Here is a 23,570-nt window from a genome sequence, read left to right on the forward strand (position 1 = left end):
GCCTATGCCTGGTGTAGTCTAGGGACTCTGTGCCCGTCAACCTTCCCTCTGCAGGTGATTCATGATCATTCTTACGGGGCCACCTTGCCATCCCTCAAGGACAACAGACATAAATGAAAAGGGTTTGTAAACATGAGGCATGCCACAGAAGTATGTGTCTAAACATTCATTCCTCAGGCCTCCCATGTGCCAGGCCCTGTGGGAAGGGAGCATACCCACCATGCTCCTAGACTCAGGCCAGTAATATGGACACAGCCTGTTCAGTTTGGCTCGTGTCTTTCCTTCCTTCATCCCATTCAGAGGCTAGAAAGCTTTTCTTAGCAGAGATTTAGTTGAAAGCTGGGCGAAGAGTTTTTGCTACTCCGTATGCCCTGATAAATTCCACAGTTTTTTCCTTTTAGTCCTGGATTTTTAACAGGTTACGTATGAATCCCAGATGCTGCTTACACCTGTTTAATTAATTAACAATACAGCAAATTTAACAGGGTAACGTGGTCCAGAGAAAAATGTTACATTATGCACTTGACATTTTCATTTGAAAATTTTCCTTAGAACTAAAAGGTTTCATTATAACAGAAAAATTTCAAATGTACTTTATTAAACCTGATTGCTAATTAGAGCCTAAGTAATTATAAAGAAATTGCACTACTGATATCCAACCATACTTTTCGGGATATACTGACATATTAAAGTACTTTCTTTAAAAAATGTTCATCTCCAGTAAAAATAATTGCAATGTAGACATTACCCTCTGTTTTCTCTAAGAGATCATGGAGGACAGGAAAGGGCTGGGCGCGTGTGGAAGAATCCATCGGGAGGCAGTACTAACCACTTAGTATTGGGACTCAGTACCTACATAACTTTCTGGTTAAAAATATTTGATAAGACAGGTGATAAATGGCCTATTTTTACATTAACAAGCGAGATAAAACTACAAACTATTAGTCAATGTTTAGGGACACAGAACCAACTTCTCAAAAAAGTACATTTTATATCCACAATACCATTATTATTTTAGCATGACTACCTTTTTGGTTATCATAATCTGTTACTGGCTTCTTCTCTCTGAGAATTTACAGGGCCTTGAGGTGAGCTCATCAGCTAACTGACGTACAGTGTTTCCCCATTAACCTGTCACTGTGGAGTTGGCCCAATAGCAGCAAGCCTTCCAAGTCCGACAATCACATACCAACCAGAAAAGCTGTGGAAACTCATTTAATTAGACACACTGAGGTACTAGTGCTGTTAGGAGTCTGTCTATGAAGATTTTCCATCGTATATTATTATGCATTTTTTTTCAGGTACAAAACTTGGTTTTAGCGGTTATAAACAGAAGCTATTACCCTTGAGATCGTCTCCACAGAGAGGTTATTCATATAATTATTTTTAAAGAATCTTCCTAATTTTGGGAAAACCTTAACACACACACACACACGCCCATATCAATTTAAAGGAAAGCACACAGACTGTGGGCCTATGTGGACACTGAACGCCATCCATCCCATGGGTTCAGTCAACAATGCACACGCTCCTGACGGTAAATGGGGAGTCCCTTCGCTTCCGGGGCATCTCCAAAGCCACCCTTTCCACGAAAGTTGTTTTATTAGACTTCCCCCACCATGCTCATCTCATTTGGATTTCAACGCTTCCTCCCACTCAACAGACGATTCGGAGTTCTTGGGAACTGCTGGAAATATTGATTGCATTTTACTTCGAAAGTCTTTCATCTAAAAGAAGAAAAAAATCAGTTATCAAAATTAAAAGAGGAAAAGAACCAAAGCAATTAGAGACCCCGTTGCTGCCCAAATGATACTTCGTAACTTGCGGGTACAATAAAAGGTAAAGACTGCTCTAGCTACCTTGAAAGGAAACGAGACACCTCTTTTCTTCTTCCAGGTATTAACCTGTTGAGCTTTCAGTAACATAAAATGCCATTCTGAATCTGGAAAGCAGCATAAATTGTCAACCCTCCATATTTATTTCCTACCAGAAGAATGCTATGTATTGTTGGCTTTCATATATGAAGATGCAGCTGAGAATGGGAGTTCTGGGTCTTTTTTTGGGGGGGGGGTGGTCTGTTTATCTTAAATATACCAAGAATTTTGGAGCCAAAAGGAAGAAGTGGAGAGAAGAAACTCAGTAGGAGGTTAATGAAGAATGAATCAGTGGATGGCAAATAGACTAGAATGTTCTCATGTACCAGACAGTGTTGAAGAGTCTGTGCAGAGGTTATACCGGCGGAGGCAGATCTGGAACCTGACAGTTGGAGCAGGGGTTGGAAGATCTTTAAGATGCAGTGTCGACCCGGAGCACCGGGCTCCACCTGCAGAGCGCGCTGCCCTAAGGGAAGGCAACACTCATTACGGGAGCTGGACAGTCTTTACATTAGACGGTCCCAGCTACGCGCCGTTTGATGCATTATTTTAACCCATCTGGTCCCGTTGTGAAGCTATCACGTCAGCACTATGGCACGGCCTTACAGTATTCGCCTCGGCCATATCCTACCCGCCTTTCTCAAGGATACGGAGCCCCTCCATCAGATCTGTGAAGCACCCTGGACTCATTCCAACACAAAGTCATTTCTTGGAGTGGTTATTTTGAGAGTCGGCTAATGTTTTTTTTTTGTTTTTTTTTATTTCACTTCATTTTGAAGCTGATTCCTTACCTTGTTTCTAAATTCAGCAAGTGTGGCATGCTCAGGACTTGTCAATTCCTAGGCATTCACCCCGGTCCCTGCAGCACTGCTATGAGCAGCACGGACTCTGGTATCAGATACACCTCTCTGTTCAAATCCTAACTCCACTACTTGGGAGAACTGCTTCTTCTCTCTAAGCAGAAGTTGCCACAAGTGTAGAATGGAGATCATTACCGGCTTATAGGGCTGTGAGGATGAAAGCACAGCACCTAACCCATGGTGGTACTCAACATATATTAGCTATTGTCATCATCGTCAGTGCTGTGTTCCAAGAACAAAGTTCACATGGATATGTATAATAATATAGTAGGTTTGTTAAAAGCATTACTTTACAGTTCAATATCATTTTGGGCTACGTATTTTGACACTGGAAGATCCATAAGGTTACCTATTCTATGGCCAGCTCAATTTTTGGGTCCCAGACACCAGCACTCAAGACACACACGTTCACGGCACGTGTGTCTCTCCCTAGCCCCATCCTCCATGCAACTCTCCAGCTTGTACTGTGGCGAATCCTTCATGAGAGGCTGTCAACTAGAGGCAGTACTGCGGAGGGATTGGAAACTGTAGTTCCAAACAGCAGTTCTCAAATCATGTGTTGCCATTTTGGTTGTCATAATCACAGGGAACCGCTATTTGCGTGGGGGGCAGCAGATTCTAAATGTCTAACGTGACCACAAAAAGAACTGCTTTGTCCAAAATACTAACATGGCCCCACTGAGGACTCTTGCATAGACTTTCTCAGTTCAAAGACATCTCTGCCCAGGGTCTGCAACGTGCTACCTACTTCTTTCTCTTCACCTTTATTGGTTGAACATCTGTCACAACTAAACCTAATGACAGTTTTCAAATGGGTTGTCAGAGAGTGAGGACATGAAGAGAATCATTTAGCATTTCGCCTTCTCAGGGATGTGGAACACAGGCCGTTGCTGAGAAGGGAGAAGCTGGGGAATGCAGATGAGGTCTGGGGAGGGGTAAAGCATGGCTGCTCTACTTCCGCGTGGGGAGCTGTGCTCCCATTTCCTCCTCTTGGACTGATCTTTTTTCTTGCCTTTAATTTTCCAAGGATTGTTTCATTTACTTGCTCCCGGAGTCATGAGTTACTGAACCCCCAGGAGGAATCTTACCTGAAAAAGAGCCAATCAGGAAGAGACAGGCTTCAAAGAGAGGTCAAGGAAGTGAGGCAAGTGGCTAAAGAACACTATTTAGGCCTCTTCTTTAATTTTACAGCTGTGGAAATGGAAACCCAGAGTCCACATTTCAGTTCTAAACAGGGCCTCATATGTTGCTTTAAACAAAGGGGTTCCACACCAGGTTATTAAGTTTGGACTATTTCTGTTATATGGATAGGAAATGAAAACGTTCAGGTTTTTTCACCTCTGTCAATTTCTGATATGTAGTTCAGAGGTGTTGGTCTTACAGTGATACTCTATCACAGGCCAACAGAACCTTCTCCTGCTTAAAGATGTGCTTGAAAAGTTTTCGGGGTTAATTTAAGCAAATTTGATTAGAACACCAGTGTACTGGATTCCACAATAACAGTGACAGCTATTGCTAGAAATCATTCCCTACCCTATATCCCAAAAGTTTGGGGAGGATGGGGCATGCTGGGAACTAGTCTCCATCCAGCAACTCAGTTTTACTCGGTAGCATTTTGCAAACACTGGGATCTCTTCCCTCCTCTTCCCTTTTTCCTCTGACCAGGGAGAGTTGGACCCTGGCTATGGGTCACAGGGCTACCCTTCTAAGCAGGGCCACTGTGTACTGCACAACCCCAGGGGCTGCTCTCCACAAAGACTAAGACCGGAATGGCACCCCCCGGGGCAATGAGCCCATTGCTCAAGAACCTTAAGTCCCAATGTTTGTGTCCAACAGTGATGGGTTGTCATATTATTAGGAAGTACTACTTTCTAAGGCAGTTCTCAAATACAATGTCATGACAGCTGGGAAACCTATTATAAGTACTTTGTCACTAATATGGACATTCTGAAGACTGGGTATGAGGAACTTTTTAGATATTAGAATAGATTCAAGATTATGCCTCTAGGGGCGCCTGGGTGGCATAGCGGTTAAGCGTATGCCTTCGGCTCAGGGCGTGATCCTGGCGTTATGGGATCGAGCCCCACATCAGGCTCTTCTGCTATGAGCCTGCTTCTTCCTCTCCCACTCCCCCTGCTTGTGTTCCCTCTCTTGCTGGCTGTCTCTATCTCTGTCAAAAGAATAAATAAAATCTTTAAAAAAAAAAAAAAAAGATTATGCCTCTAATAATGTTACTCTCATTCACACTGCAACAGCTTTTTGAAGGGCCATATAGCCAGTATGCCGGGAGTGAGACATGGGATACTGCTGCACATTTATCAGGCATGTCCTGGCCGGAAAAAAACAACATGAAGACTTTTGGTCTAATATATGGTGTGCTGAAAAACTTAAAAGCTCAGGAGATGTACCCAATTAATTTGAGAAAACCCTTACAGCATCTATTCTTAAAAAAATAAGCAGTTATTGGAATTAAAAGCTCAAGTTGTAAAATGTCTTTGCCATTGACTAGCTCATTTAGCTTCAATTGTCTCTTGCAGGACGAGAGTGCTAGAGGTAGAATGATGAAAGCTCTATAGGACCAAATGATGAGAAAGCCTTTGGATATGTCAATAATTATGGTGCCAAGAGTAATTCTGAAGAACTTGGAAATTCAGCTTCTTCATAAAATAGAGTAAGACTCTGTTATTTGAACAGGAATAAAAACGTCTGCCATTTGAGATTACCTGGGTGCCAGGCACTGTACCAAGCATCAGGCTATTATTTAGTCTTTACAATTCTATGTGGCAGAAATGAGAACCACCACTTTACATATGAGAAACCAGAGGGCAGAGAGGTTAACCCAGCCATGGTGACATGCTTTCTAAGTACAACTGACTGGATGATGTCCAGGGCTCTTTCACCACAGCCAATCTGGTTCTGTGACCTGGAAAGAGCTGGTACCTCTATAACCTCTAATCACATACCAGCTTTCACTAAAAAGGACTTCAAAACCATATATACTCTTACCATGGCTACCATTTTATTTAGAATGGTATGGCAGATTATTATCAATGTTCGCTGATAACCAGAAATCATGTACTTCTAGATATAAAGGGGCTCTACTTCTCCATCCTCTTGAAGTTAATTTAATTGCAGCTGTTTCCAGGTCACTTTTACCTTTCCATGGAAATAATGGAAACCTGTGTTACTACAGAGGTTCCTCAAGATCAAAACAATCTGAGGTACGAAGCCACCTTGTGTAGGACAGCTCCCCTAGAGACTCAAGTAAACTCACGGTGGATTTTACAAGAGAAATAAACCTTTGTTATTGTAAGCCACACATTTGGAGACTATTTTTCACTGTAGTATAGCTCAGCCTATCCTGACTGACACAGTGAAGAGAATTACAAAACAGATCTAGGGCATGCTCTGATCCCCCTCAAAATTACATTAAACTTGGCTGAAACATGGTGAATAAAAACTCGAGGGCTGGACAAAGGGGAAGAGGAACTCTGTGCAGTTAAGCTTAAATAGCTCTTAGAATCAGCTGGAACAACCAAACCACCATTCTTCCCACTTTCAGAGAGCTCAGTACATCAATCAGTCCCATTATATGATTCTACTTCCTGGGTAATCAGAACATTTCTAGATGTTTCCAATAAAATAGTATGGGAACCCTGATCACTATGGTAAAGGGTCATTTTTTGGGGGCAGACTGCTGTCCTAGGTCTACTTGATAAAATTCAACTAAGCAAGACTGGCTTTATTTATTTATTTATTTTTTAAATTTGTCAGAGAGAGAGAGAACAAGCAGGGGGAGCAGCAGGCAGAGGGAGATGCAGGCCCTCCACAGAGCAAGAAGCCCAGAGGGACTCAATCCCAGGACCTTGAGATCCTGATCTGAGCCAAAGGCAGACGCTTAACTGACTGAGCCACCCAGGCATCCCAGAACTGGCTTTAGAAAGGAGATGCTGGTACCTTTCAATTTTGATTAGTCCTGCTGATATACACATGGACCTTAGATATGTTTGAACACACCATTTTATTTATTTAATATTCAATTGCATTAGGAAAGCTAACATGAATTTAAAAATCTTTCTCAGGGCGCCTGGTGGCACAGTCGGTTACGCATCTGACTCTTGGTTTCAGCTCAGGTCGTCATCTCCAGGTTGTGAGATGGAGCCCTGCGTCGGGCTCTGCACTCAGCAGGGTCTGCTTGAGATTCTCCCTCCCTCTTCCTCTGCCCCTCCTGTTTGTGCTCACTCGCTCTCTAAAATAGATTTTTTAAAAAAACCTTATTTTCTAAGTTATTAGTACATCATTTAGGTAAAGGTCTGACAAGCATCTTCACTTTCTCCTAAACCCTCATTGTATCAAACGCATATAGTCTAGAATCTACGGTAAAGTCAATTGATTTAGGAATAAAAAATGAATGTGTAACTTTGAGAAATATAATCCCTGAAGTACTCATTAAAATAACCAATTTTTATGACACTGATTAACAACAGGGCAAAATTCAAAAACAAACGCTTTCTATTAATATGAAGTAAACTGAGCAACAGGGATGACCCTGGAGCATCTTAGGGCCAGGGCCCACTCTGCTGATAAGACCGGGCCTAACAAGAACAGTTTGTAACACGCTTCCTGATTTAACGTGCTAACAGGTCAGGTTCTCAGAGGCAGTTCTAAGATAATTTAAGTCAGGCTTTGTTTTTAGCAACTCCAAAATTTAAGTATGCTTCCCTTCCCTGCTGAATAAATGGCAGTAACACTTTCCATCTCTGTCAGGCCTCTTTCTAAAAGCTTTATATTTTACTGCATTAAACACTTTATAACTGCTACCAACCAGATCACTCTTATTTTCATATTTTAACCTAATGATTCTGCTTCACTGGCATCCATACATGAGCATGTGTGTGCATGTGCCCCTCTGCCCCTCAACAAACAGGACCTACTCGTAGCTCCCATTTTATAATGCCTTTAAGGCCCAGCTGATAGACTGTCAGAGGGGAATTAAGACAGCTGATGACTCCATTACAGAAAGTACTTCTGTATGTGCATTTATTTTTATATTGTAGAGGAAGTTACAACGTCTTAAAAACAGTATATAAATGAACATAATAAGTATAAGCCATCCAGAATGAAAGAACATGTACTTAATGAAACTTATCCTTTCTGTAACACAAACACCTATATCCTAATCCTTTCTGGACCAAAGAGCAACTACACAAACACACACATACACACACACAGCAAGTACTGCTACATCAGTGGTACAAAAACACCTCCTCTGATGCAATCACTTAGGAATTGTGGGGAAAAAATAATCCTGACATCTGGATGCTGAATAAAAAAGCTGGGGGACTAAACAAACAGGCAACTCACTCTACTTTCTTTCCTGTTTCCAACTTCTAGAAATTGAAGCTTATAAAAAAAAAAAAATTGACATACACAACCCTGTAACTACTATCCCTTCAATAACTTCAGAAAGGTAGTTTCAAACAATTTTAAAGCTTGAGCTCCCTCTGAATTTCCCAAAGTGTTTCTGCACTCTTCTTCAGACAAGCCTGTTCTTCAGTGGTCAGCTTTATCTTTATAAGGTCTGCAATACCATTCTCTCCCAAGATACATGGAACACTGAGGAATACTTCTTCATTTATTCCATAGAGACCCTTAATTATGGTGGAAACTGGATGCACTCTTCTAAGATTCTTCACAATGCTTTCTGTTAAATCAGCTACAGATAGGCCAATGGCCCAAGAAGTATAACCTTTCATTTTAATAATCTTATAGGCACTAGCAATCACATCTTTGTGGACATTTTTCCACTGCTCAGGATCTTGATCAGTTCCTATATCTGAGTTCAAATCCTTCAGTGGGACACCAGCGATGTTCACTCCACTCCACACAGGAACACTCGAGTCTCCATGCTCTCCAAGGACCCACCCATGACAGCTTTCAGAGTGGATACCAAGCTTCCGCCCAATCAAGAAACGGAAACGGGCAGTGTCCAGATTACAACCACTTCCAATTACACGGTTTGGGGGAAATTCACTCAACTTCCAGGTCACATAAGTTAATATATCCACTGGATTGGAAACAACAATCAGTTTGCAGCGAGGGCTATATTGGGTAATACTGGAAATCATTAATTTAAAGATGTCCACATTTCGCTGGACTAAATTAAGGCGTGTTTCCCCTTTTTCCTGGCGTGCTCCTGCTGTGATGACCACAAGGTTGGAATTTGCAGTGACAAGGTAATCTCTGCTGGACACAATAGTTGGCATCTTCATGAAAGGGCTGCCATGTTGAAGATCCATTGTTTCACCCTTCAGTTTGTCTTCATTAACATCCACAAGGGCAAGTTCATCGGTCAAGCCCCTTAATAGGATGCTGATAGCACAGGCCATGCCCACTGATCCGGTTCCTATAATGGAGACCTTGTTGTGATGAACGGCCTCCTCGGAAGTGAAATTCTTTATAAGTTCACACTTGACGGTTGCCATCTTAGACACGGGGGTGACGGCCCATGCCCCCGTGAGCGGGAGGCCCGCCGGCCGGCGGGGACATAGCGAATTCACTCTCCCAGCGCCCACTCTCCGGCCGGCCCGCAGGACGCCCACAGCCCAGCTCATGGCGACTCACTCGAGAGGTGGAGGAAGAGAAAGGAGGGAAGCGGCACACAAGCTTTGAGGTGTGAAGGAACGCTGCGGGTGACCGTTAGACACCCGCTCCGCCTGCTACTGCAGCTGCGCAAGCCCGTGGCGGTTGGGAGGCCCCCCCAGTGCACTACTGCGGCTGCGCAAGGCCGTGGTGTCGGAGGGCCCCGCAGCCCGATACTGCGGCTGCGCGAGGCGGCCGGCGGGTGGGGCATCTCGAGGGCCCGCAGGAAGGTACCTGGGGTGGGAAAAGGGCTTCTCTAGCAAATAAATTCTGAGGTGAAAGTTTTATAAACACGAATTCTCTGCAATTTTTAACGTGTATAATGGGCCAACCCAAATCCCTGGGATTACTGATTTTCTATTTTTGCTACAGATGCCAAGTAAAAATAATCCCAATAAGTACAGATAAAAATGGGGTTAAATTTCCTGATCTGTGTCGCTGCCGGAAGAATAAGATGTGTGTGCTCTGTCTCCAAATGGCCGCCTTCACCATTTCTCTGCATCTGTAGAAGTGGGACTCCTGTTTTATCTTGTGTCCAATCTGAGAACTTTCTATTTGGAAAGGTTCCACTGCCTTTATACCAGTCACGACCATGACCCACACCTGTGGGGAAGTCGCAGCAGCTGACAAGGGGCAGTGCGCTAGCCCAACAGTGAAAACTCACGGCGAGACGCTGTTACTTTTCTCATGCCAAAGGAAAGCTTGTGATTCAGAGTCCTGATTAAAAACAACTTCTTAAGTCGAAAGGTGGGGAGATAGCCTTCTATTAAAATGAAGATATATCTTAAATGTCCTTAAAATGGCAAATTTTGACCAACACACAAATCAGATAATTGATTTAAACAGTAGAACAGATACTGCCCAGTACACAACAGGGCATCAGTATATCTTGCCCTCCTCTGCATTTCTCTGGTCAATCTTATAAACTCCCTTGGAAGTTACTAAGGAGATAGCAGCTTTACATCTGATGAAATATAAATATATACCCTAATAAACCCAGTAAACTATAGAAGTCCAAATAAAAATGGCACTTTCTCTCCACTTAGAAACAGAATTCTGACCATATAATCATTCCTCAAAGTTCTCCTTTCTTTCTGAGAGAGCAATATGTTCTTCCCTAATAGGGCTCTTGGCACTCCCAGCCCCCTCCCAGTCAGAAAACAAACAAACAAAAGGATTTCAGTTTCAGAACACCATATCTTGACAAAATGAGTATTTCATATTTAGGACTTAGAAAGCTATTCTCTTTCTTTCTGCCACTGAAATGCAGTCCAGAAAAATAGGAATAATAAGTAAAGGAGTTGGTGAGGGGTAGAAAAGTGTGGCTATTATTGGGATTCCTGCAATCCTGTTTCAGCGTGACTCAGCACTCTAGCAGGGACCAGACACCCCGGTTAGAGAGTATGGGGTCACAAACTCCATGACACACAAAATGGTGAGAGCACCACATACATGAGTTCTCTCCACAATGGTGGTCAGATTTACGGTAACCATTTGTCAAATTGAAAACTGGAATTTTTTAAATGATCATCTTTATTTAATGGTGGCTAACATGTTAGAGGGATCCTTTTAAAAGACCAACTTTTGATAGTTTCTTTTACCCCAGTCATAATTGAAATGTTTTAACCTGATGCCTGTTCCCACCTTCCTCCTATAATGATTCCTTTGACCAGTCGAGTCATTTTCCAAGATAAGTGTTCTTGAGGAAGAAATTCAAGCACATAAAGACTCTTAGCTAGATGACTTCTTTCTAAAGTAATTTTCTTTCTAGAGTTTGAACCTCTTCAGGAATAAAATCTCTGACAGCTGCCTCTTCAGTTTTTCCCCTCAGCCACAACTAAACCAATTTTGAGAAAATAACACACTCCAAAATAAAAATACCTCAAACAAAGCAGCATTTTATTTACAGTAAGTCTCGAGATAAGAAGGGAAGAACTAAGAAAGACAAAGAGATGTGCATGACCTCCAGAGTAGATTTGGGTCTACTCAAAGATATGCGAAACCAAATATAGCCAGACAGCTCTCTAATAACCTGTCTTCAGTGACTCTTTATTCCTTTTGAATGGAAAACCTAACTCAAATTATTCAAAATATGGCATAATATTATAGCTAATGGCAGGATTATGCTTGATTACATCACTTAGGAGGGAGGAAGCAGGAAATGAAGAGGACCAGCAAGTCTCTGGACCAGCAGTTGTTGCAACTAAGTCATTCTATTCCTTCTGCCTAGACTCTCACCCCCAGCTCCCCTGCCCTTTTTCTATCTAGGAGTCTGGTTCAAATAATTCATCCTCTCAATCTTCTACACTCCCCCAGGCAGAAGTGACTTTTAAAACTCCTATACCACCAGTGTCTTTTGTACCTCTCTCCATTGTAGGATTTATCACACACTATTAAATGTAATTACTTATGAATTTGTCACTCCAAAGAGATCACCTTTTACTTAGAGCATGTCACCACCCTCTAGAACAGAGCTTGGTAAGTGAATTCTGTAAATATTCATGGTAGAAAAGAATGAGTATAGAATCCAGTGAAGTAAGGCTAGAGGGCTGAAAGGTGAGAGAAATGGAAAGGCACAGCTAGAGAATCCACTTGGTGCGAAAATTCTAAAGTAAGGGTTAGATAAAATGTGTAGGTGCCTGTCTGGGGTTCTTCGCAAGGCTGATGTATAAATTTCAGATAAAGATATGGATAAGCTAAAAGATTTCTTAACTGTTTTCAAAGCCAAAGCCAATACCTACCAAGTCAGAACATACAAAAAGAAAGAAATTCTACAGTGCTAGAAACACAGGAAAACAAATATTTAATGGCAGAGAGAATATATTCATCCTTTAAAAAAATGGTTTGTTCTTTGGAAAGCTTTTAAAAAATAACCACTGCACAAAACCCTTGATATGAAAAAAAAAAGAGAGAGAGAGAGAGAGAAGCTGCAATGAAAGCAGTATTAATATTATAAGCTATAAACTCACCAGCAAGTAGAGCATTATATAAACATAATTATTTTAAAAGTCTTCTTTGTGATTTAAAAATCATAAAATGCAAATTGTAGTTTTAAAACAAATTAGTGGGCTGTGATTCTGTTGCTCATATACTAAAGTCTATATAACTTTGTAATCCTTGTGTGGGGGTCTTCGCAAATACCAGCACCTTAAAGTATTTTCCTTTGTCAGTGATACTGGGAATGCTGAGGAGGGACCCAAGTAGGGCCACAAAGCTTTGTTTCCTGATAGAACAAAGGCAGACTGTCAAGTCAAAACACTGCAATCAACTTCCACTTATGGTATTCAAATATCATATCAGGAATTGGCAAGTTCATCTAATAAAGTACCCAAATCTCACTTCCGTTCTTTAAAGGAATCATCTACACGTAATTTTTGATACACTTAAAAGAGCCACGTATATTAATCATTAAAAAGGAAATATTTTAATGTAGCACAAAACATGAAAAACAAACTAAAATTCACTGGTACGTGTTTAAATATCCCAAATTGTAGCTAAAAACTGACAAAGCTTAATTTTATGGATACAGACTCTAACTGCATAGGTGTGGTTTTATTAATTCACTCCAATTACTCTCTGCAGTTGGATTAATAGAAATAATACCACAGTCCTCAATAACAGTTCTAGTCATCCAAAAAAAAAATGACATGAAGAATATGTTTGTAAATGGAAGTTACCTTCAATTTAGGTAAAAACTTAAACTTACCTAAAGGTAGAAACTTAAGTTACCTTTACAATCTCAAAACCGCCAGAACAGATTAACTCCCAGTTGGAACAGTTAAAAATTAGTTTGCCTCAAGACCCCATCTAGACAAAGAACAGAGCCAGCAGCAGGGACAGTAGGAAGAGGAAGAAGTGTTCAGTGGGGACAAAGGCTCAGAGGCTAGAAGAACATGGCCTTTCAGCAGGCGAGAACTCTGAGTGCAACAAAGAGAGAACCAGGCCGACTCTCGATCGCAGCACTGAGGACATCTGCACCAGGTCCCTCTTTGCGGGGCCTGGCCTGTGCAGTGCAAGCTCTCGAGCTGCATCCTGGCCTCTGTCCACTAGATGCCAGCACCACCCCCACAGTTATGACAACCAAAACTCTCTGCGGATGTTGCCAAATATCTTTCTTCTATGGGGAGGGGAAGTCAAAATGCCCCCATTAAGAACCAACGGGTTAAAGAATAAGTAGGGGCCAGATTACAGAGGGACCAAACCATTCCAAGGAACTTGGATTTTATTCTCAAGGGAGGAGTGAACCATTGAAAATGGCAGAAACCATGATCAGATTCCATCCAACAGGTGTTTACTGGACACATCCTCTGTGCTAGCACTGTTACAGGTGCTGAGGATACAACAATGAACAAGAAAAATGAGGCCTCCATTTTCCTAAAATTTTCATTCTTTTTGTGAGGACAGATAAAACAAGAAAATGGTCAATATAACTTCATTTTGCAATAGTGCTGTGTAAAGAAGAACAGGGGATACTGTCAGAGAGGAAATGAGTGGTGGGAGTAAAGAGGCTACTTTATTTTATACCTGATGGTCTGGGGAAGCTTCTCTGAGGAGATGAAATGAAATTGGGTTGAAACTCTAAGTGCCAACACAGAGCCACCACTCGAAGACCCGGGAAAGGAGTCTCCCGGAAAAGCTGGAGGAAGGGCCCTCAGGAGGGAAGCCGGTGTACCACAGGGCGGGCAGCGTGGGGGTGGGGTGGGAGGGGTGATTGTGTGGTACAAGAGGAGGCCAGCGGGCAGGTGGGGCTACGTCCCGCAAGACTTCTTTTTTTAAAGATTTTTTAAAGTTTTATTTATTTGACAGAGAGAGAAAGAACGAGCAGGGGGAGTGGCAGACAGAGGGGGAAGCAGGCTCCCAGCTGAGCAAGGAGCCCAATGCAGGACTCGATCCCAGGACCCTGGGATCGTGACCTGAGCTGAAGGCAGACACTTAACCGACTGAGCCACCCAGGCGTCCCCCATCCCACAAGACTTCTTCACTGGGAGCCACTGAAGAGTTTTGCAGAGGAGTGATGTGATCTGACACTTTACAGATATCTCCAGCTGCTGTGTGGAGGAAAAGTTCAGCGGAAGTCAAGGAGAGGCCAGGAAACCTTCCCTATGCTAGGCAAAAGGTGAATGGTGGTGGAGGAGAGGAAAGGAGCCAGGCTGTGTTTAGCAGCACAGCCAACGAGCGGGACCTGCCCATAGATGACATGAAGGGAAGGAAGGGAAATGAGAGAAGCCAAGATGAGTCTCTGCTGGGTTTTTGGCTTGAACTGAGGGGATGGGAGTGATGCTGACTGAAATGGGAAAGAAGAGGGGAGGAGCAAGCCAGGAGGAGAGGTGGTGAGGAAACCGAGGGTTCCGATAAGACACAGGTTGCTGGCGTGCCTCTGGGACACACAGCTGATGATGTACAACATGCAGCTTCAGGGCAAATCCGACATCAGATTGTACGGATTGTTTTAAAATGCCGAGGACTATAATTGAGAGGACTGAGGGTCTGAACACAGGCAGAGAACACAAGAATGCAAATATGAAGCCAGTGGATAGCCCCATGTTTAGAGGTCTGCCAGGGAGGAGCCAGCAAAGATGTGCAAAAATGGCCAGTGAGGTCAAAGGTGTCTCAGAGGCCTAAAGACAGTGTTTCGCGGAGGACAGAATGCTCAACTGTGTCAAATGTTGCTGAGAGGTCAAGTAATAGGGTGATGGAGAGAAGACCTGGGTGTGGCAACACGGAGGACACTGGGGACACTGACCAGCAGCTTCTGCTGCAGCTGGGAAAGCAGCTGCACTGAGGAAAGAAAGGGGAGGAAGTGCAGGCAGTGACCACGGCAGCTCTTTCCGGAAATCTGTTCTAGGAAAGGGAAGGCAATGAGTGCGCTGATGGTTGCAGCAAGACGAGGAACATCAAGAGAGAATCTGCAGAGGCGGGAGGAACTGGAATGTGTCTGTACATGCTGCAGCGGATGGAAAACTGACGATTAGCAAAGGCTGAGGTCAATTCTGGGAGCAAGGTTCTTTGGCAGATGGCCGTGGTGGGCCTTTGGGAGCAGCATGGCCACCTTGCCCATGGTGACATGAAAAAAGGCAGAGTGAGTGGTACAGATGCAGAGAGAAGTCTGGGGAAGATGAAGGCCAGAGCCCTCTTGCAAAGTGTGCAGCTAGGACTATGGAGAGGCCAGTGGGAGGCAGGGAGAGCAGAGATCCGTCGTGACAATCTTGGGGCAGGGAGACACCTCCAACTCCAACGACAGTGGGAGTGTGGGAGAAGCAAGACTTGGTGAGTGATTAGATACAGTGGCAAGAAAATGTCATGAACAGAATCCAGAATCCACAGTCTTTCGGGGCAGCTCTGTGGATGATGCTGTCGTTCACCGTGAGCACTCCAGGAGTAGGATGCAGGGTGGGGATGGGGTGAGGGGCAGGAAATAACAGTTCAGGTGGGAACACACATGATGCCTGCAGGACATCCAAGCATCAGTGTCCAGGCAAGTGGGTCTATGGGCAAGGAGCTCAGAGGTCAACTAGAGACACAGACTTGGCAGCCCTCTGTGTGTGGATGAAGCCACCGGGGCAGATGGACCCTGTGAAGGAGAAAATTTAAGGGCAAAGCAAGGAACCTAGCATAAGATGTATAAAATAAGACAGCAGCATTTCAGAAGTAAATGCGATAGTGGGAAGGAAAAAATAAGAGCCAAACTAGGATTGAGAAAAATTACAGAAAGAATAAAGAACTATTAAAGGCCAGAATCCATTAGCCCAAGAGGCAAACAATAACTGATATATCTGAGCCATCAAAAAATAGTGAAATCATGTTCAGTAAAGTCTACATTGTGGAAAGATACACAGCACATTAAAAAAAAAGATTTCTTGGGGCGCCTGGGTGGCACAGCGGTTAAGCGTCTGCCTTCGGCTCAGGGCGTGATCCCGGGGTTCTGGGATCGAGCCCCACGTCAGGCTCTTCCGCTATGAGCCTGCTTCTTCCTCTCCCACTCCCCCTGCTTGTGTTCCGTCTCTCGCTGGCTGTCTCTCTCTGTCGAATAAATAAATAAAAAATCTTAAAAAAAAAAAAAAGATTTCTTAAAATTGTTAGAAATTATTTCAGTCAGGAAAATTCAGTTTGAGAATATACTGGTAAATGAATAATAATATATATAAATATATCAACATAGACACATAAAAATTTTTTTATAGATTCTTAGATATTTCTAAGTGACCAACCAATAATAGATACCTTTTACATCTAAGCATAGGGGGAAGCATAGGCTATCAGGTCTTCACTCCACAGTGCTTTATTTAGAGAGACCTGCTCATGTGAGTCCAATTTTCTATGCTCTGTGTTAGAAATAAGGACAAAGAAAAAGGAAACCCAAATGAAATCAAGGATACTTTTCCTCCAGTGGAATAAGGCTGGGAACATTCCTGAGGTGATTAAGCCTGATCTGTGTCAGGCTTTGGAACAAGAAGGCTTTCATGGCAGAGCTTATCTTTTCTAGTAATTGTTGCACATTCCCACTTAATAAAACGCTTGGGGCCCTATTTTACTTATAAAAGGAAACTGGTGGGTTTTTAGAAGAAATATTTTGGCACTATGCCAAAAAAGCTGATTTTTTTTTTTCCAGCCCCTTGGCTTAGGCCAAAACACCCCCCCGCCAGAAAACAAAATACAACATTAGTCATTATCTCCCATTTTAAACTGAGCAAGGGCCTATGATTCTGTCTGTCATGACATCGCTCTTCCACATTACATAGAGTGCCTCTTACCACCAGCTGCCTCACCCATTAGAGCTGCGGTGATTGGGAAGTAAGGATTATAGAGATGTTCCTGTCACCTCAGACCTAAATTTAAGTGATGCACAGTGCCACTTCCAATTAATTTAAAAATGATTCCAGGAATATATTCCTCAATGCTTACGCTGTTTGAAGGCCCTCAGCTTGACAGAACTATCTGTGCAAGATCATTATGACTCTGTGTTCTGGGCATTCTCGTAAGTACTATCAGGAAGTGGAAGTGAAGCTGGGTCTGCTGACGTTATGGTAATCTGAGTAAGGAACTGAAGTTTGCTTCCTGGGGACAGACACTGGTAGAGGTGTTTGGAAGCTCTCAAATTAGATTAGGCAAGGACGCAAAAGGGACATATTTTCAGTCGATTTTCAGACTTCCCCTGCAGATCCCTCAGAAGTGGCTACCATTAAACAATTTGCCAGGAGACGGATTTGTTTTTAACCTTTGACTGAAACCAAAGAAAAGTACAAAGCATACAGTCAATTTCCTTCTTAGAAATCTTAGATGTTAAAAACTTCTAAGCTTTTTCATAGTTTTACTTACATATGTGGTTCTAGCATTCACTATAGTGTTGCTTCATTTGAGACGAATAACTTAAAAATGGCGTAGGAATAAACATATTTAATACAACATCTACTAGATGTTGAAATTAGCAAAAAGTCAAAAGAAAGATATTTTACTGTAATTAGCAAAAGTCCTCAGAGCTGGTCATAAGGTCATTAAGAAATGAGCGTAAACATTAACATAAAAAGTATACTTAGTAGGAGCTACCAAAAAAGCGCCGGAAAAAATACATTTTATTAGAATGAATCCAATATTGTCCTAGAGGAAAGATATAATATTACTTCTCTTAAAGAATATTTCTTTTTTTTTTTTTTTTTTTTTAAAGATTTTATTTATTTATTTGACAGAGAGAGAGAGACAGCCAGTGAGAGAGGGAACACAGGCAGGGGGAGTGGGAGAGGAAGAAGCAGGCTCCCATCGGAGGAGCCCGATGTGGGGCTCGATCCCAGAACCCTGGGATCACGCCCTGAGCCAAAGGCAGACACTTAACGACTGAGCCACCCAGGCGCCCCTTAAAGAATATTTCTTAGAATAGGAAAGACAAATACCAATTTTTGGAGAAATATTTAAGAGGTGTTTTATTTACATGTTTTACTTTTTTTTTTTTAAAGATTTTATTTATTTGACAGAGAGAGACAGCCAGTGAGAGAGGGAACACAAGCAGGGGGAGTGGGAGAGGGAGAAGCAGGCTCCCAGCGGAGGAGGCCTGATGCGGGGCTCGATCCCAGAATACCGGGATCACGCCCTGAGCCGAAGGCAGACGCTTAACGACTGAGCCACCCAGGCACCCCTACGTTTTTTTTTAAGGAAAAGGAAGCCTGGGATCTTGAGAAAGAAGCAACCTGTATCAGCAGATCAGGAGGCAACACAGGGACTGGAGAGATGTGTAAGGCTTTAATCACAGATTATTTGCATAAAAGCCTTCAGAGCAGCAGGGACTTCAGAGAGAGGCAGTAAAGGAAGACAGAGATTATTTTCCGTCTATCAGATTGGCAAACATTTCAAAGTAACAGAAACCACTAATGGCAAGGGTGCTAGGAAACCTGTATGCACTGTCAATATCTTCTAAATGTATAAACTTTGTACTTAACAATGGATATCAAAAACATTTTTTAAATGCCTCTGGATTCAATAACATCATCTGTCTTTAGGACAAATTTCCTGACCAAGAAAAGTACAAAAAGATGCATGCCTACAGAGGTTCAATATGGGGCTTAATAGTGAAAAATTACAATCTAAATGCTACTGGCAGGAGACTGATTAAGTAAATTATAATATAATGGAGCACCATGTAGCCATTAAAAGTGATGGAGATTTATACAGTCTACTATGCAAAGACGGTCTTGTGGCTGTTCAGTGAAAAAAGGTTCCAGAATAGAACAGTAAAACATTTATATACAATTATATGAATAGGCTTACAGAAGTCTGAAGGGATGTTTTTATTGTAATAAGTGATTACAACTCAGTAAGATTTCTGGTGGTTTTTGTTTCCCTTTTTGTACTTTTCTACACTCTTTTTTTTTCACAATGAGTACATAATTTTACAAAAGAAACACCAAGTCATCTTTGTTTTAAAAAAGATAGGTCCTAAACACATTTTTCTTTAAAAGTAAGCAATATATGTAAATAAAAACAAATACCTCTTCCTACATGGTAAAAAACAAACTAAACTAAAAATTCCCTTTATTTACAAATTAATTTTAAATTTAAGTCTCTGGACGATTTAAAGTATTTCACAAGAACTAAAAATGTTTTCATTCATGGTTTTATTGCTATTGAGATTTAAGCTCCTCTGAGGGCAACAACTGTAAATTATCTGTGAATTCTAACTACACCAGGTATCATGAGCATATTAAATACAAGGCGCAGTAAATGTTAGCAATGGTCATTCTGATCGGTACTCTGAGACAGCCTCAACCTCCAACAAATGTTGAACGAGATGAGTCCACAGGCGTAAAAAGCCCTAAAGCTCCCCCAGTCACATCAATCAGGAATTATTTATACATCCAACATTTTTCCTTCTAAGGGGAGGAAAAAAGGCAAAATAGTCTAACCATAAATACGCTCATCTTTTCAGAAATCCTTTCAAGTATCAATACTTAACATAAACAAGAAAAGGTACAAAAGTTAAGTCTTTGTACTTGAGTAACATGTAAATAATTGTAAGTGGCATGGTGCTTTTTTTTTTTTTTAAAGATTTTATTTATTTATTTGACAGAGATAGAGACAGCCAGTGAGAGAGGGAACACAAGCAGGGAGCGAGGAAAGAAGGAGGTTCGTTAGCGGAGGGAGCCTGATGTGGGGCTTGATCCCATAACGCCGGGATCACGCCCTGAGCCGAAGGCAGACGCTTAACCGCTGTGCCACCCAGGCGCCCCTACATGGTGCTTTTTTTTTAAAGATTTATTTATTTGAGAGAGAGAGAGTGAGTGAAAGAGAGCACAAGTGGGGAGGAGGGGCAGAGGGAGAGGGAGAAGTAGACTCCCCGCTGAGCAGGGAGCCTGATGCGGGACTTGAACCCAGGACCCTGGGATCATGACCTGAGCCAAAGGCAGATGCTAAACCAACTGAGCCACCCAAGGCGCCCTGGTTTTTCTTTTGATAATTGGGGAATTACTAGATAGTATCTCTAGAGATCCGTATTTACTCACTGACAAGCATTTATTTTAACTACTTTAAACTTAAAATACTTGCCCCTAATAAAAAGAATCTAATCATACTGCCACAGTGTGAACCTGGCCTGAACACAGCAGTTTCCCAGGATCATTTGGGATCATCTGGGATCATTAACTGCATTAGGGGACCACAGGCCCATAGTAAATGCTCATTCTTTTCACAGTTAAGTTACTGTTATAAAATTAATGCCACCTCAATCATAATCAGATGATAAAATACCATAATTCAAAGTAATTGATGAATCCATACTGAGCAATCAGGCCTTGCATGCTGGCCCACAGTGCTGTTCAGCAGGCTGGAACTGGTGAGGGGATCCCACACTGAATCTGGACTGGTTTGTACACGAAGGCAGGGAGGCTCCCACCTTAAATCCTGGGCACACCTACTGGCTTCAGTCGGCTGACAAGAGAGCCTCCACTAGCTCTCCCTTTTTGGAAGCTCTAATTCAATAACACTATTGTGTAAAATATAAATTTATATCTGATGTATTATACATGTTCTTTGTGAAATGAAATTCCACAATAACTATGGATAAACAAAGTGTAAATCCAAAATATTTCTAAGAAACTGAAGAGCTTTAAGCATTTCAGCATGCCCTTGTTCAGGCCTGCAGATGTAGCTGTGTGAACTGCTCTCCTTCAGCCAGTAGATGGCACCCTTTTTTTTTTTTTGGACTGGGTTTCATAATGACGAGTCAAGGTTGCTACCAACAATTATTTGACACTGGGATTGATTTTGATTTACCCGAATTTATCTAGAATGATATCAATTATTTGTTGAGTGCATAGATCTGGACCATTTCTGTCCAGCATTTTCTGATGAAGATTGTTTTCTTTAATCATGCAGAGCTAACATTTCCCAGGACTCAGGGCAATCTCACAATTATCCTCAAAACTCTCGAAATGAAAACTGAAATGTAATACTGCTCTCCACAAGGCTCGGAGTGGGTCATATAGTAAGAATTTGCTTAGAGAGTCTTAAAACTGAAAACTTCCATAATAACGATCTACTGGGGAGCCCTGTCTTGGCACAGTGCCTGGCTCAGAGTAGGCCCACAAATGTCTTTTGAATGAACAAATTAATAAACACAACTGCTTTTAAAAGGTGTGCCCTTGAAAAACTACCTGTGGTTCATTTTTTCTGTGAGACTTCTCAGATATGGAGCTCAAACTGATATCCCTAACGACCTACAGGTAGGGAGGCAGCGTATTTGTAGTCTCATGTTTTAAAGACATGAAGATATAAAAAGATTCCAAGTGTCCTTGTATTCAGTAGTGCCAATCAGAAAATAATTTTTCTTGCCCAACTATTTTATTTAGGCCATAATCCTCCTATTGGTGCCATAAAACAAAGAAGTTCACATCTAGAAACTAGAATAGCACTGGATAACCCATAAAGCCCAAGTTCTTGAGCATATAACTTAATCTAAATATCTTAATTTTGTTGGTCTATGAAAATTTGGATCGATTCATTATGACTCTTCTCATTCAAAGGCTATTTATATTTTAAAATATCTAAAACTTTATTACTCAGTTTATGACCTACATTACTAAGTTCTGGAAACATCATCTAACAATTCCATGAAGTCAATATAAAGTGCTAACAGACCATCCTTTTTATAGAAACTAAAAGCTTAATGACCTTATTAAGTTTTCAAGCCCTCAAGTATATTTCACATGTAGTCAAAGTTTTGCGAACGTCTAGGCAACTGTGCTTCATTTTTAGCATAAATTAATAAAAATAAAATATAGCACCATTTTTTTAAAAAGGTAGTATTACTGTTAAAGCAATACATATTTAAGGAACGCACAGAAAAGTAAAATAAAAAATTCACCCCCACACCCATAATTCATCCACACATTTCTACCATATTTCCCTCCAGTTTTTTCTACTTGTTTTCAAATAACTGCTCTCATATTATATATACAAATGAATCCTGCTTTATCATTATACCCTAAGCATTTTCCTACTGAAAATGAAGGCTAAAAGGAGGTCTTCTCTTGTATGAGGAAAGAATGGACAGTCCTATACCTGACTGATGTTAATTACAATGTTGGGAGATGAGGCCCACATTGAAGATACCCGGTAAAACCTGTCAAATTATCAAGAATGTGTGGATCACAGTCAAAACCAATCACGATCAAAACCAAATTTACTACCTTCTTCCCCTCCTTTTGGCCCCTTCCAGCTACTCCTTTATTTCCTATCTTAGCTAGGGGAGGTAATACTGGAAAAAAAAATCTAGGTTTGTAAATCAGACTTGGGTCTGAGTCCTGACCCTGTCAATTGCAAGCTGTGTGATCTTGGACAAGTGACTTAACCTGAGTCCCGATTTCCTCATTTATAAAATGGGGGATATTACTATCTGCCTCATAGTTTTTGTAAAGATTAAATAATCTGCTATGTCTAAAATGTCTGGTACAATGCCTGCAATGGAAGGAAAGATTTTATACTGGTCAAAAGCAAAACTGAAGTTAACAAAAATCATCCAAAATCTTCAGTCACAGGTTTTCTAACTTTGCCAAGTAAACACAACTTTATCATTATAAACAATTACTAGCCAGCAAAGTTACTTTAAAAATAAAGGTTAGTTGGACCAGAAGAAAAGGAACATCTATCTGTCTATCAGTATGCTTTGAGTGAAAAGTACAATAATGCTTATGTTCAGTTATGATTAAACCAAATGTGAAAAACTCAGTAATGCTTAAAATTACTTATCACTCCTCCTCCCTTGCAATTTCCCCCTCTACAGAATCACTCCCATCAGCATACTCACACGCTAGTAATTCTCCCAACTTAAAACAAAACAAAACCAAACAAAAAGACCTCTCTTGATCTCAGTCCCCCTTCCAGCTATGACCCCATCTCTTTCTTTCCCTGTAAAGCAGAACTCAAGACATGCCTCCATTCTTTTAGATCCACTCCACTCAGGCTTCACCCACCAAGGACCGCCACACTGCTAACTTGGCGAACTCCTGAGTCTCATCTTACATGATTTAACCCCACTATACACCTTCTTCACCTACATCCAAGTCACCATTGTCCCGGTTCTCCTGGGTTTTCTCCTTTGGTAGAGAAATCTCCTTTGCTAATTTGCTCCATATTTTCCAACTTCTAAACCTTGGGAGCGCCCAGAGCTCCTTCCTTGGACCTCTTTTCTCTCTACATTCAATGCCTTGGT

At 41.7% G+C, this 23,570-nt stretch overlaps 2 protein-coding genes across 2 annotated transcripts in view; both read right to left on the reverse strand.

Moving 5' to 3' along the window:
• Nucleotides 1–1,202: 1,202 nt before the first annotated feature.
• TMEM242 (transmembrane protein 242) overlaps nt 1,203–23,570 on the reverse strand; it is a 29,077-nt gene continuing 6,709 nt past the window's right edge. Inside the window, exon 4 of the mRNA XM_008688523.2 lies at nt 1,203–1,727. Coding sequence (XP_008686745.2) covers nt 1,629–1,727 — 99 coding nt within the window. The 3' untranslated portion in view covers nt 1,203–1,628. The remainder of the gene's footprint in view (nt 1,728–23,570) is intronic.
• Nucleotides 7,753–10,825, reverse strand: LOC103660860 (L-lactate dehydrogenase A-like 6A). The gene has a single exon (XM_008688522.2). It carries the CDS (start codon nt 9,346–9,348, stop codon nt 8,221–8,223), a length of 1,128 nt encoding a protein of 375 aa, XP_008686744.1. The 5' UTR covers nt 9,349–10,825; the 3' UTR covers nt 7,753–8,220.

This window comes from Ursus maritimus, unplaced genomic scaffold (assembly GCF_017311325.1).
Source record: "Ursus maritimus isolate PB19 unplaced genomic scaffold, ASM1731132v1 scaffold_13, whole genome shotgun sequence".
Classification (NCBI taxonomy): Eukaryota; Metazoa; Chordata; class Mammalia; order Carnivora; family Ursidae; genus Ursus; species Ursus maritimus.